At 45.7% G+C, this 15,925-nt stretch overlaps 2 protein-coding genes across 2 annotated transcripts in view; both read left to right on the top strand.

Annotated features, from left to right (window-relative positions):
* LOC119450574 (isatin hydrolase-like) overlaps positions 1–6,821 on the top strand; it is a 16,709-nt gene extending 9,888 nt beyond the window's left edge. Inside the window, exon 4 of the mRNA XM_049665989.1 lies at positions 6,445–6,821. Coding sequence (XP_049521946.1) covers positions 6,445–6,759 — 315 coding nt within the window. The 3' untranslated portion in view covers positions 6,760–6,821. The remainder of the gene's footprint in view (positions 1–6,444) is intronic.
* The window catches only part of LOC119450575 (isatin hydrolase-like), a 53,665-nt gene that overhangs the window by 31,522 nt on the left and 6,218 nt on the right, over positions 1–15,925 (top strand). The window lies entirely within an intron of this gene.

Genomic DNA, 15,925 nt, shown 5'->3' with positions numbered 1-15,925 from the left:
GAACCATATAGTTGATTGCACAACGTTTTCATAGTCCTGTTGCTGAAAATGTCAATGGATGTTTTCCTGGGTTGGTTGAATTTAACTTTATTACTGCAGGATTACTGCAGCAAACAAATAACAAGGCAGACAACACTCCTGTTTTCCTCGTCTTGTCTGTTTATTGGTTAAATGCAACAGAAATTTGCAGATTATGGCATACTACGACCGGTTACACAAACTAAAGCACCATTACATTGTTTGAAGCTGTTAGTACTTCACCTTTCCCCATGTAATAGGGTAGCGATTGCACACCTGAGCTCAAATCAGTAGTAAACCAACCGAAAAAGTTTTCAGAAGACAGAAGTCCCGAAAACGTTTAGTTTCCTTTCCAGTTCTCCCCTTTCCAGTTGAGCAACGATGCGTTCCTAAGGGCAAGTATGCGCTTCACGTGTCAATGTCAGCGACGAGCCGAAAACATTTGTAATTGGCAGCACAGTGAAGTGACATAGGGCAATTTCGTAACACTCGGACTGTCAGGTAAACGTGAAACAACTCAACAGTTACTACTCGTGCTCGACATTTCCGCTACGCATACTGTTGCTATTTTGCCCATACGAACTAACAGTGACCAAATCATCTTTACACTCCATAACACGCAGAACCTTCATGCTCACCTGTATTAGGAGATCGTTGCATGTCATCAGGTGCGCAAACCCACCCATCCGCACACTTTCGTGAAGGTCGGCGAGCTTCCGGGCGCCTGTGAACTTCACAATTTTCTTTGGTGGCCCGTGCGAAACGAGGTAAACTGCTTCCGCATCAGTCGGCGAGCCTTCAGTTGAAGTCGGATCAGATGACATGCTGCTACAGTTGTCGGGTATCACAGGCGCAACGGACGCAAGAGAAAAATCCCACTCGCGTTTCGACCGTCGCAGGCTTGCCGCCGTCATGGAATAAAGAACCGCCGGCGTGGTTTCAGATTCCGAGGAGTAACCGTTGCTACCGCTGCCGCGCTTTTCACAGTTGCGTATCCAAAGTCGAAGTAAATGCGAAAGCCATAAGCCAACCACTGTACTACGAGCATCAAAACCGCAAACGACCGTGAAAGTAATTGTGAGTCTCGAAGGTTGTGCTTTTTTTCTGTACTGCAAGCCCATTTTATTTACGCCGTCACCGCTGCGTTTGAAACAGTTCTCAGAGGCTATGCTTTAGCAGGCTAGAAAGGGTCATAAGACCCATGACTGGTTTTTTATATATTATTTTGTTTTATTTACAACATTGTGGTAAACATAAATAAAGATGTGTTGCAACGATAATTAGAGAAACAACCTTCAATTGCTAATTATTATTTTTGCTCACTGGTACACGACCCGAATTAAACGTGTTTACTAGGAGGCGACACAAATAGCTGTGCACCTCTATTCGGTACGCTCCATCAGCTTCAGTGAATGATGAGTTCCGCGTGCAACTTGGTGGACTTCATAGTTTGTTTTTCATTGACATTGAGTGCATATTCATGTTATATTTTCATTTCTTTTTTTATTCTATGCATGTTAAATCAATATTTATGTACTTCCGCCCCTTATTGCTTCCCTTGAGAAATCTATAAATACAAAACAGATATGTATGTAAACCGCGTTGTATATAAATACCATCCAGTGTTTTCACTATGAAGTTGGCGTTTTGCCATCCTGCTTCTGTGATTTCTTACTGAATATTAAAAAAAAACAATTTGCATTTCTTTCTATGTTGATAATTCAGCAATGAAGCACTGCATGAAATGCGTTTTACTTTTTGCGCCTATAGTTAACCTGCATTGTTTTGTTTTCTTTGGTATTGTCAACCAACTATTTCATTCAGTGATCAAATGAATCCACATTGGTTGATTGGATAAGGTGCTTATCACTGACTCTCTTCATGGGAGTCCTCCATTTCATGCGCGAGTCCCGACTTCGTTTCGTGACTACCTTTGGAAGAAAAGGTAGTCAGCGTCTGAAAAAAGAGAGTCGAGGTAGTCGTGACTCTCTTTTGACTCTCTTTTTTTTTAAGAGTGTAAAATATAAGACGACCTATATTGCCCCTGGAAAAACGTATTTCCAGCAATTCCCAGCGAAAGTGAAGCCGACTTTAAAGGGATCGGCGTAAGCTTGGTCTTTGTAAGCTGGCTTTCCCACGTTCTGTGTTGCAGTGGATGAAGCCTACTTGCCGGTTGCGAACGATGCGATGCGAACGGGTTCCGATAACGCTATCGCGTTCTACTCTTAAAAGCGAATCTTCAGCGTCCTCCAATTTTTCTTTTGTATACGTCGAGCATCTCCATCGAAACTTTCTCTCACTGTAGATGATGCCTAGGGCGATAATCGGTAACTGCTGACTACGCGGTATACAGGAATAGAGAAGGCCGCACGCCAGTCATATATTAATGAAATGTTGAGTGCTGGGCTTGTTTGTACTTCACCACCAAAGCTACGCAGCACATTAACACATGGGCAACATCAAGGCGATTGTCAATTTATTTTTATCCTTCTTTTGATCCGCTTGCAAACACTGGCGTAAATTGTTACAGACCCATCCATGAAGACGCACGTCGAAGAAGACGCACGTTTAGTACATGTAAATGGGGTACCAGCCACCAATTTTTAGCGCACCACTTCATAACTTATTAATCGCGGCAATATTCGTGTCTTGATCACTCTACATCAAAAGTTTTCGAGTTCTTCCCTTCCCCAGCGTAAAGCAGCAAATTAAAACGTACAATCTCGAGCCGGGTTCTCGGGCTTTCTATGAAAGAAATGATATCTCTGTCCATAAGCTTTCCCCATCTTCAAGGAGGTTGCACTCTTAGAGGTGGGAGACATGGTGCACGTCTTTTTTTTTCTGTAGGATTGTATACGTAGTAGTCCAAAAAACGCGATTTTCTACTGTTCCTTGCAGCAGGCTCATATTGTTTTTACTTAATTATATGTGGTCACTAATCATCATGGGTATATGAACCGTGCTTAGAAACAACGACAACAGCAACAATTGTTGGCTGTTTCACCTTAGAGAACCATTTGAGTGACTTTAAACGAGATCAAGAGGTTTTTTTATGAACATTCCTTCTAACTTTGACGTTCCGAGGAAAAAATTATTACGTTAAACTTAGTCAAATAAAAATGCACAGGTTTGTTATTCACTAAAAGGCGTATCTGGCGTAAATCGCAACAAGCTGGGATGTCCATGGAAATAGGAAATACCAAAGATGAGCAAGTTTCATAAATGTTGCGTTTTCGATTTTTTTTTCAAAAAGTTACATTGCTCACAAATCAAAACGATGATGTGAGCTACTTTCCCCTTTACTTCTGTTTGCACCGTAAATATAGATATTTGCTATATTAGACTTGCATGGCCTTAATCATTATCACGAACTTAAGAAAAAAAAAACATTCCGTAAAATTGTCGTCCATGTCCGACGACATTTGAAGCTTTCTTTTTTTTTCCTGTTTACTAATAGCTTAATTCGTTAAAAACAAGTAGCAGTTTAGCACTATCCACTCAAGTGTGCGTAATGTGTAAAATCATCAGAAAAATTTAGAGTGTCAAATATACCACATGTTTCCATCTGTCGTGTAATTGACCTCCTGGCAAAAAGAAAGAAAGAAAGAAAGAAAGAAAGAAAGAAAGAAAGAAAGACCTTGGTTCTTTTAGGTACCAGGCAGACGTCATCGAGGTGGCCACCCATGGCGGCACGCATCTGGACTCGCCAATTCACTTTGCCCCCGACAAGTGGACTGTGAGCCAGATACCACTCGAACGGCTGATGTTCCGTCCCTATCGCACTCGTGGATGTTGAGGCACAGGCGAGCGAGAACCCCGTGTACGAGTTGTCCGTCGATGACATCGAGCGCTGGGAGGCAGAGCATGGTCACGTTCCTCACGGTGCTCTTCTTATCGAGAGGACTGGACGCTCTAAGGTGAGGTGACAAAAGGATGCGCGAGTAAAAGAAAATGCCTAAGCGAGATGGTACGCTGAAGCAACTCGAATAGCCGACGGGTTCTAAGTCTGAGGCTGTACATGCTTCCATTAAATCAATTTTGGAGGTACGGCTGGGAAGCTACTGCCTCGAAAGGGAATCCTCTCCTCAATGAAGAGCTTTCGTATTTGTAGAGACGTAAATAATCAAGAATTGCTTGCTCATTGACCTAATGGTCACATTACCGGGCTTACATGGTGAGGCACTAAGATTGGGAGAGGGGGACGAAATTTCGCGCTGGCTATGAAGCGGTGTCAATCTGTTGCAGGTCGTTTATTTGCTTAACATTTTAACCCTTGCAGAAATGCAGAAATGCACTGATCAGTAATAACTGAACCAAGAGCCTGTGTACATTGTGGTTATCCGGTTAGTCGTCTCATTTCGAGACAGACGTTTAACATACTTTTCAGGCTCCCTGACATTCATGTAAATATCGAGCATGACTAGGTAGTTTTCTGTAATCACATATACAAATAAGCTGTATTTCATAAAAAAACGACAATCGCAGTAACCGTGCAATGGTATTGCGATCAAATGTATATGTTCATTTTTTTCTAAATTGAATGCATACATATTTATTATGTAACAATTTCTTCAGATTTCACCAGTGGTGGAACGTCTGGGAATCAAAGACTTCTGAGGAGTGGACTGACGAAATTGAGACATAAGCCATAAAAGTCATCCTCATTGAATTGTTCAAGGACGTGCAGTTGTTCTGAAATGACAAGCAAAAAGAAGCTTTGCTTGCGAAATGTGACTTTGAAGTCGTCATATGAATACAGAATGAGTAGCTGCATTTTCTTTCATATAAAATCATTTACGCTTGGAGTCGAGTCGCTATAGCTTTCTGGAAAAAAAATGTTTTGACAAGCCCTTTGATTTGGGTCAGGGGTAAGTTATTATCTCTAGAAGCAAAATTACACTGAAAGTGTTTTGTATCAGCAGTTTATTTCAACATGTTCAGTGTTTGCATTGTCTCTCTCTCTCCCGTGCTACAAACAGTAAACATGCCTTTCTTCCCCACCCCCCTCACGCCCCCCTCTTGCGTTTTTTTTGTGTGTGTGTGTGTGTTTGCCGTGCACTTACGCATACACTTACTATGGACTCGTGAAATCACACGAGCGGTGGAAAGTTGGAAAATAAACATTCATGAAACTACAATACTGTTTAAATGGCTCACTAAACTGAGAAACAAAAATGACATGGTTGTACTTACTGTAAGTATGGTAAAAAGAAGCTAAACATAAGCACTAAAGAAGTTTATACTGGTGAAGCGTTATTCCGAAAAACTATGTAACTACATTTGATGAAGAAAGGTAGGTCCCCAGCTGCGTAAGCGAAAAACAAACTTCCATGTTTCAAATATTACGTTAATGCTGGTACATCACTGTAACGTTATTCGGGTATTTGTGCCCTTTTGGCGCTTAGTAAGTTCTTCAAAGTTGCTAGGACGAGTTGTTGGACTCTTGCAAGTGCAATTTGGCCTTTCTTTACCGATAAACACTGAATTACACCCGAATTCACCACGTCCGGACGAACTGGTGCGGAAACATCAGGCCAGAGCCGTCAGCCGTCTTTTGTTCTTGCTTTTTTTATTTCTTGACTTCCCAAGCCTTCTGTCTCGGTAAGAACAACGGTTCTTTTGCAAACACGGAAGCACAATTTCGTAAACCAGAGGAGCCTAATATTGATTTTTATTCTGCCTTTAATTAGGAATACCCTGACTGTCGTTGTTATTCGCATGGTTTGTCATTGTGGCATGTTATGGTCCAAAAAATGTGCAAGGGCCTTCTTCGTGAAGAATCGGCGTACGTGGCCTGTGGAACTTACGTTCCGCAATTTCGTTTGCAGTCTGTGAACTGGTCTCTCCGTATCCAGGCATGTGTAAGCCCTTTCACTCTTGTGGCCTTTGTCCCTGGACGTAGCCACGCACTTGTAATAGTACAATTAGTATATTCGCGTGTTTGCCGTGATGTCAAAACCGTGTGCTGTCCCGTCAAATTTACCTTGTTACCAAGACATCTTTTCAAGTTACTTATTAGGATTGCACATTTGGGAAGCGCGTGACATTCCATCTATAACAGCACAGCTGTTGACAGGGACAAGAGAAAGACGCGAATGGGGCATGCACTGACTAACAACCTAATTTATTACATGTAAGCAGTAGATAATATGCCCCACCACGTCAGTCCTTCAATCCGTGCCTGCGCACACATCTCGTGATACAGATATCAGGCGCCCAAAATTTTTATCACATGGCTCAACTGTTAGAGGGTTGCAGGACTGACGTGGTCGAGCATATAAGCTACGGTTTACATGTAATAAATTCAGTTCGTAGTCAGCGCATGCCCATTTATCTTCTTTCGCTTGTCCCTGCCAAACTTGGTGTGGTTGAAGGTGTTTTTGAAGATCTGTTATTTATCTCACTACATGCGCTCTATTTTCCCAGCTGTGGCCGAACCGCAACGCTTACTTGGGGATCGACGACAATGGATGGCGGCGTTTCCCGACTGTGTCACCAGAGGCTGCGCGGTTCCTGGTTGAGCAGCGTCACGTATATGGCGTCGGATTAGACTCGCCTTCCGTGGACCTGTTCAACTCTTCGACGACGCACAGGATTCTTGCTACCCATAACGTGTACATACTCGAAAACTTGGCCGATCTGTCGCGTCTCCCCGCCCTCGGCGCCACAGCCATCGTGCTGCCCATCAAAGTATGCATGGCCAGTGGTGCTCCGGTGCGCGTGGTGGCCATTCTGTCGTGAACCATTCACCACGTGGGTCTTCCGTGATGCGGCTTTGAGATTAAAGAGATTCAAAGGGAAAACTCAGTGTGATACTTAATGAAAATGACCAGGTGTGTGCTAATAGTATATTTTTTTGAGGCCGAGACAAACACAACTCGAATAGCGCCAGAAGCGATGGTAATAGAAAGTCGAATACTTTTCTAATAGTATTCGGATAATCAAGTGCCATTCTCACCGCCGATCTTCCTATCCAAATATGTGCACAATGTTACGAAGGTTATGTCATTACACTGCGCGTTATGAAGAGGTCTTTCAATCCAGAGCTAGAACATTAGAAGGAAACACAGTTTATTCGCACAGTAAGACTCATTGGCGACTGCGAATGATAGCGGTTTAACAAAAATTGGAGGACGCTTAAGCTTCCCATTTAAGAGTGGAACGCGATAGCGCCACGTTCACATCGCATTTTTCTTTCAGTGGGCTTCACTGCAACAGAGCACGTGGGAAAGCCAGCTTACAAAGACCAAGCTTAGACCAATCTCCATAGAGTCGGCTTCACTTTTCAACAGAAATGCATTGCTGTGAAGACGTTTTTTCAGGTGCAATATAAGTCGTCTTATTAAAATGTGAAGGCCCAAGCACCTTTCTTATTAATTTATTAATTGTTTGCTAATGCCCCGATGTGCGCGCGTGTCGGAAACGCATTAGGCCGGCGAAGTTCCAATTTGACCTGCCGAGGATGCGAGCGCCATCTGGATATGATTTTCGCAAGTACCATACCTGAGCGCGCCGATGTTGGCATGGCAGAAATGGTGGAAAAGGGGTTTGTGTTTGAGTTTCCTCGTAACAGAATTATGTTTTCTCGTACATTCAAATTACAATCCGACGCCACCATGTCTGTAGGTTGTGGTTAAGTCATACTTTACCGTTTTTCTGACGGATTTCACTTTGAGAAATTCCATTTTTGTTCACCAAAACCATGCACCACGAGGAGGGAATGCGCGGTCGGGGTGGTTGGGGAGATTTTCTCCGCCACAGACCGACGCCGGCGTCGACGCCTGATTTTCTGCGACAGGGGGCGCTTAACGCTATCGCGTATATATAGAATGATAATAGACGAAAATGGAAAAGATAGCCTGGGAAGCGATCATAGACGTTTAGCATTAAATTTTTGGCGAGATACTAGCGCAGAACATGAACCAATAGCCTCAGAATTTTTAAAAATGAATGACGAGCAAATAACAGAGATCGCAAACAACATAGAGAAGAAAATTGAGGATTTTCCTACAGCAGTCTGGGAATATAAGGAACTGGTGGACGTTATGCAGCATGAAATAAGGCGGACACGGCAAAACAATTGTTGGATTGGCAAGAGGAAACCACGTAAGTGGTGGAACAAGGAAATAAAACAAGTTATAGAAGAGCGTAAAGAGGCATCTAGGGCTCATCGAGAAGCCAAAAAGTTGGGATTACAAGAAGAAGAGGTGCTCCTTAGATGGAATACATACCGAGAAAAGAAAAGGGTTGCGAGTGAGCTCGTGCAAGAGAAAATTAAATGCGCAAGTGAACGTTGGGTGCATAACATTCACAAAAGAGACAAAAGCGCTCCAAAAAGATTCTGGAACCATATAAAAGCACTCGGAGCTCCAACTAAAAACTCGCAAACGGCTATAAGGGATGAAGACGGTAACATCTACGAAGGAGATGATGCGATGCGGTACATCACAGACGTTATTAGGGATAACTTCGGCACGAGAAAAACCGCAGTTCAGACAACAGATCCAGCAACAGCAGAGAGGCCAGAGAGATCAAAATTTAGCATAGAAAGCTTTTATTGGAAAAAGGCAGCAGAAAATGTCCCTAACAACACGGCAGCAGGACCCGATGAAATCCCAATACAGCTAATCAAAAACCTCGGTCCAAAAAGCAAGGCACTGCTGACTAATGCCATAGAGCAAGTGATTAGAACAAAGAAAATTCCCGTTGGATGGCGTGAAAGCAAGATGAATCTCATCTACAAAGGCAAAGGAGATAAGGATAAGACGAGCTCGTACAGGCCAGTTACAGTAACGTCGGTGATATATAGAATGGCAATGCAAGCCATAAAATTAGAACTGTCGAAGTGGGTGGAGAAAAACGATGTATTGGGGGAACTACAGAATGGGTTCAGGCCAGGCAGACGCTTAGAAGACAATATGTTTGTACTAATTCAGTGCATAGAGATTTCAGTAGCTCAGAAAAGACCTTTATGGATAGCATTTCTAGATATTAAAGGAGCTTATGACAACGTAGACAGGGAATTGTTGTGGGATATTCTTCAATACGAAGGCATAGATGACGATTTCGTGGAGCTGCTGAGGGAGATATATAGAGACAACCAAGTACAAGTGGTATGGGAAGGTAGAAAAGGAAATGAAATGGTGGGAATTCACCAAGGATTGAAGCAAGGATGCCCTCTGTCACCATTGTTGTTCACGCTTTACGTCCAGGGTATAGAAAGACGACTGGAAAACAGCGAATTAGGTTTTGATTTATCCTACATGCGTAATGGACAAATGTTGCAACAGAAGGTCCCTGGACTGATGTATGCAGACGACATTGTGCTACTAGCGGACAATAAAAAAGATTTACAGATACTTGCGAATATCTGTGGCAATGCAGCGACAAATCTAGGCCTTAAGTTTAGCACAGAGAAATCAGAAATTATGATCTTTAATGAACACACGAGTAACTTCGTGGTGTCTATTCAACCACAAGTAATACCCATAGTGAAGCAATATAAGTACCTCGGCGTACACATAAACGAAGGAAAGAATTACTCAAACAACCACCAAGATAATCTGAAAATAAAGGGGAAACGGAATGCAGCAATAATGAAACACAGAGCACTGTGGGGCCACAATAAGTATGAGGTCGTGCGTGGAATCTGGAGAGGAGTAATGGTGCCAGCGCTAACATTCGCAAATGCCATTATATGCTTAAAATCGGATATATTGGCGGGTTTGGAAGTTAACCAAAGATCAGTAGGCCGGTTGGCTTTGGGAGCCCACGGTAATACCACAAATGAGGCAATGCAGGGTGACATGGGTTGGGCCTCTTTTCAAGTCAGAGAAGCACAGAGCAAAATTAGTTTTGAAGAAAGGCTCAGGAACATGGATGAAAATAAATGGGCGGCTAAAGTGCACAAGTATCTCTACATGAAAAGCGTAGACACAGAATGGAGGAAGAGGTCAAGGAAGTTGGCAACCAAGGACAGGATAATCGAAACTACAAATAGACAACCAGGAGTCATCAGAAAGAAAGTGAGAGAAATAGAGACCGTGAATTGGAGGCAAAGAATGGAAACAAAAGGACAATGGAGATTTACAAGAATGAGAAGAAAGAAATTAGGAGAGAAAATCTGTACGATAACACAAAGGGCAGTGCCTTGCTATTTGAGGCTCGAGCCGGTTGCCTAAGGACGAAAACATATCGGAACAAATATTCGGAACTAGATGAGACATGTGCATGCTGCAGTAAAGATCCAGAAACCACTCAGCACATCCTGATGGAATGCGACGAGATCCACCCAGCGAGAACCGTAGGTAACGTGCAACTCCCAGAAGCGCTTGGTTTCAAAGTGGAAGGAAACATAAACAGATCAGCCGTAGAGATCAGCAAGAGACGATTGGAGTACTGGTGGAAAAAAAGCAGGGAAAAGATGGATACGACCTGTTCTCTTAAAATCATAGGCAGCGGCACAAGGTAAATTTTTGAAAAAGAAAAATAATAATGAGAGGTATACAAAAATGCTAGATAAAGAACATGTATAGTATACCTGATTAAATCAAGCAGGCTAGGTGACTATTTGTCGCCGCCCCGTTTCAAAGGGGATGCCAATAAATCATCATCATCATCATAAAGAATGTTTGGCTCTCTGCCGGGCTATCTCGATCAGTGAGCGGTGACCCGTACATGCAGTGGCCGCACACTCAGAGGCTCATATATACATATATATATATATATATATTCTAATGCGAACAGAGGACAAGAGGGCAGCGTTCGCAGCGTGTCTCAACCTGAGCAGCTCAGGCAATCTCTAGCTCGCGCTTCCCGGATGACTGGCGATGAGGCTGCAGCGCCGGGCATTCGTCTTCACTTCAATCACCCCCCATCGGAAAAGGAGCCATCCTGGCGACTCATGGTGAACATAGAATCATGGGGTCGTAATACGGCTTCAGGCGTTGTACGTGGACGGTTTCACGACCACGACAGCGTTGGTCCGTAGGTGGCGTGAAACAATATAGTTCACAGGCGATGTCTGCGCTACAACACGGTAGGGTCTTTGATATTTGGATACAAGCTTGGATGAGAGGCCAGCAGGAACGGCAGGAACCCAAAGCCACACAAGGGAGTCCGGAAGAAAGTGACAATGCGGGTGATCATCGTCACGTCGACATTTTTGTGGCCATTGGTCGACGGCTGTAAAAGAACGGGCGAGTTGACGGAATTCCTCGGCGCGGCGGGCAACTTCAGAGATGGGTGTACATTCGGATGAATCGGGCCTGTACGGAAGAATGGTGTCGAGGGTAGTCGAAGGTTCGCGGCCATACAAGAGGAAGAATGGGGAAAAGTTTGTGGTCGCCTGTGGTGCAGTGTTGTAGGCAAACGTGATGAATGGCAGAATGAGGTCCCAATCAGTGTGATCAGAGGCGACGTATTTGGAGAGCATGTCGCCAAAGGTGCGGTTAAATCTTTCCGTCAGACCATTGGTTTGAGGATGGTAGGCGGTGGTGGTGCGATGAACGGTGCGACATTCAGTAAGGAGCGCGTTTACGACTTCGGTAAGGAACACACGTCCTCTATGGCTCAAAAGTTCGCGAGGTGCACTGTGACGGAGAATAAAGTTTTTCAGTAGGAAGGATGCGATATCACGAGCTGTGGCAGCAGGAAGAGCGGCTGTTTCTGCGTATCGCGTCAAGTGGTCGATGGCGACGACTATCCAGCGGTTTCAGGAAGCCGTGCTCAGGAGGGGTCCATACAGGTCAATCCCAATGCGATCGAAGGGCCTGGCAGGACACGGGATTGGCTGGAGTGGACCAGAGACATGCTGAGCAGGAACCTTGCGGCGTTGGCACGGAGGGCACGACCGAATGTACTTGCACACAAAAGTGTACATGCCACGCCAATAAAACCTGGAGCGAAGCCGGGTGTACGTCTTGAAGACACCCGCGTGTGCACACTGCTGGTCAGTGTGGAAGGCAGAACATATTTCACCACGAAGATGTCGCGGTATGACGAGCAACCACTTGCGGACGTCAGAGACGTAATTCCGGCGATAGAGAAGTCCATCCCGCATTTCGAAGTGCGAAGCTTGACGGCGCAATTAAAGCTCGAGAAGATGGAGGAACAGTCGACGGCTTTGAAAGGAAGCGAATAAGAGCACTAATCTAGGCATCCTTGCGTTGCTCCGAAGCCATGTTGCAGCCTGCTGGGAAGGAAAGTACTTGGTCAACGGCAGAGAGTCACGCATCGCTTTCGGTTGACACGGGTGAACGGGAAAGCGCGTCGGCGTCGGTGTGGCGGCGGCCAGACCTGTAGACTACGCGCACATCGAAATCTTGCAACCGCAAAGCCCAGCGAGCTAATCGACCTGAGGGGTCCTTCAACGTGGACAGCCAACAAAGGGCATGATGGTCGGTAATTACGTCGAAGGGGCGGCCATAGAGGTATGGTCGAAATTTACCAAGTGCCCAGATTATGGCCAAACATTCCTTCTCCGTAACGGAATAATTCGTCTCTGCTTTGGTGAGGGTGCGGCTTGCGTAGGCAACGACGTACTCGTCGAACCCAGATTTACGCTGCGCGAGCACAGCGCCGAGCCCAACACCGCTGGCGTCGGTGTGTACTTCGATCGGAGCACTCGGGTCGAAGTGACGCAGTATAGGCGGCGATGTTAATAGACGACGCAACTCTTCATCTTGAAACTGCAGCGCGCACACAAGAAACGAGGACAATAAGGCGAAGGTGACAGACAGGCGCTGGAAGACACGCAACTCTTGGAAGGCATCGTCACAGGCAGGGGACCAGGCGTAATTGTTCAAGTCGCTCCGTAGAAGCTGATTCAAGGGAGCGGTGATGGACGCAAAATATCGAATGAAGCGGCGAAAGTATTCAGAGGCCAAGTAAGCTGCGAAGTTCTTGTACGGAGGAAGGTTTGGGAAAATCAGCGACTGCACGTAGCTTGGCGGCGTCAGGAAGAATACCGTGTTTAGATACGACATGGCCAAGGATGGTGAGCTGACTTGCGCCAAAGTGGCATTTCTTCAGGTTGAGCTGGAGGCCGGCGGCAGTTAGGCACTGTAACACTTCCTCCAGCCTACAGAGATGGGTGGGAAAATCGGGCGAAAAAATAACCACATCATCTAAGTAGCACAGGCGCGTTTTCCACTTGAGACCACGCAAAAGGTTGTCCATCATACGCTCAAATGTTGCTGGGGCGTTGCAAAGCCCGAAAGGCATGACACGAAATTCATATAGGCCATCTGGTGTTACAAAGGCCGTTTTAGGTTAGCCTTCGGGTGCCATAGGATTTGCCAATAGCCGCTTCGTAAGTCGATAGAAGAGAAGAACTCTGCGCCTTGGAGACAGTCAAGGGCGTCGTCAATTCTCGGAAGAGGGTAAACATCTTTACGACTTATTTTGTTCAGACGACGGTAATCGACACAGAATCGAATCGATCCGCCCTTCTTCTTAACAAAAACAATGGGAGATGCCCAGGGGCTATCCGAAGGCTGAATGCCGCCGCGCTTCAGCATGTCAGCTACTTGGTCATCGATGACACGGCGCTCTGTCGTGGATACACGATAGGGTCTTTGTCGCAGTGGCGCATTAGTACCCGTGTCGATGCGATGACAAACAGTTGACGTGAGGCTCAAGTGAACATGCTGGCAGTCGAAAGATGAACGGAACTTGTCTTGAAGGCGTAGAAGCTGGGCGCGTTGGGAAACGGTTAACCTGTCGGTGATGGAGCTATGTAGAACATCGGGCGAAGTCGGCTCCTGCCTGGGGTTACAGGTCATTCCGGCGACGTCATGAGTGGCGATGGAACCAGTTGGCATGTCAACGATGATAGCAGGGTCGATACATTGGACGCGGCCAACGCACTCCCCACGAAGCAAAGTGAGAGGACAGGACAATCGGTTGGAGACGAGCAGTCAGCTGACGCCGGCACGAACGTCGAAAACAGCAAAAGGCAGCGGGGAACATTTGCGACGAGCGAAAATGGCGGATGGCATAATAAGTGTGCTGCAATCAGCAACAATGTTGCATGACACTGTGGCTAGGGAAGAAGAGTGCGGTGGAATTGTAACGTCATCGGCAAGAAAAACTTTATCTTCAGGTTCACGAGCGTCAAGGAGCGGGGCGTCGCACAGCGTTTGAAATTCCGCCTCAGCACGAGAACAGTCGATGACGGCCTTATTAGCGGAAAGGAAGTCCCAGCTCAAAATAAGATCCTGGGAACAAGAACACAGCACCAAACATTCGACGATGTAGAGGAGGCCGTTGATCACAACACGAGCAGTACACGCAGCTGCAGGCGTGATGCGGTCTGCGCTGGCAGTACGAAGGGAAACGTTTGACAGTGGCGTCGTAACTTTCCTGAGCAAATGGCAAAGTGTGGCACTAATAAGTGAAACTGCGGCACCAGTGTCAACGAGGGCGAGTGCAGCGGCGCCGTCCACATATACATCAATAACATTCGTCGGAGAAGGGAGAGGCCTTGGTCTGTTCGTGGGTGACGCAGTTCTCGCCGCTGGAACTGCGGCGATTAGTTTTCCCGTTCTGGCTTAGAAGGGCGACGACGCATTGGCGAAAGCGAGCGACGTCGGGGCGATGGCGAACGGCGGTCAACAAGAGGGCGGTGGTCTGAGTAAGAAGACATCTGGCCAGGGTTCTGAGGCACGGAGGACGACGTGTATGGTGAACTGCGTGGTTCGGTGTCGAAGCTACGATGGTAGGATGTTGGGCGGCGACGGCAAAATCATACAATGTGGCGAGGTAGACCACACGCAACACATATTGGGCGGTTGTCAGGAGTGCGCCATTGTCCACTGATGTGTGGGTACCGCGGCTGAACGAAGTGAGCGGATGGACGCAGTGGCACGGCTGATGGGAATGAGGGGGTTGTTGCGTGGTGTGCGGACAAGGGAATATCTATTGCTTTAAAGAAAGAATTTGAAATATACAATGTTTACAGCATAATTTAAATAATAACCGTACATTATGTATAATAATGAAAGAAAAGTGTTCATGTAAATTTTTACATTATGTTCTTTTGTGATGCACGCAATTGTCTTTCTGGGTGCTACAATAATGCATGTTATGGAAGTTCAAGTACGAGGACTGAATTTATCATTCTTAGACTCTTCATATATTTGCAAAATATATTTATTTACTTAAAATGTACAGCTTTATGGAACCATATTTTTAAGCCATTCATCTCTGAAACGTTCAGAATAGGTGACTTGACGCACTAAGTATACACGCAGTTTCTCGGCTCTCTCTCAGCACCTTAATTGGCAGTGCGTGAAGTGAATGCATAGATAATTACCTACTAATCCCTACCCATGAATGTAGGAGCGTTGACACCGCCACCAAAGGTGGGGGGGGGGAGGGGGCGATGATGTGGCACACCCTTTTGTCAGGGCTAAATGCCCACGGCAAGGGACCCACAATGACAACCACTTTTTACGCGGTCTATGACCTGCGCGGAGATGGTGGCAAGAATTCTCCATTTGAAGAACGGCCCAGTCGTGAAAAACTCAGAGTGGTGATAGCGTAGGATTCGACAAAAACGCTCCTTTGACGGAGTGCTTGTTAATTGCTGGTGAGCCTGTCACTTCTGTTATTCTATGAGAACGGGGCTGCGGACAAATTACGCATAAACGTGACGACAAAAATTATAGGCGCCTATGCAGCGAGGAGTCGCTATGAGCGTGGGAACAGAAGAGAAAAAGATCCATGATGGGAAAGAGCGCCAAACGCTTGCCTAAAGTTTAACAACTCTGCTAATGAGATTAGGCGCAACCCAGTAGGCGATTTAAATTACGTTATAACCACATTGATTAAGGGAATGTTGAGGCGGGCCAGCAGTTGCCACCTCCCCTTTTTATTGTTTTAAGTGAACTTCAACACTTTCTGG

Source organism: Dermacentor silvarum, chromosome 4 (genome assembly GCF_013339745.2).
Source record: "Dermacentor silvarum isolate Dsil-2018 chromosome 4, BIME_Dsil_1.4, whole genome shotgun sequence".
Taxonomy (NCBI): Eukaryota; Metazoa; Arthropoda; class Arachnida; order Ixodida; family Ixodidae; genus Dermacentor; species Dermacentor silvarum.
Note: the sequence above shows the minus strand (reverse complement) of the source record. Positions and strands in the feature narration are given on the sequence as shown.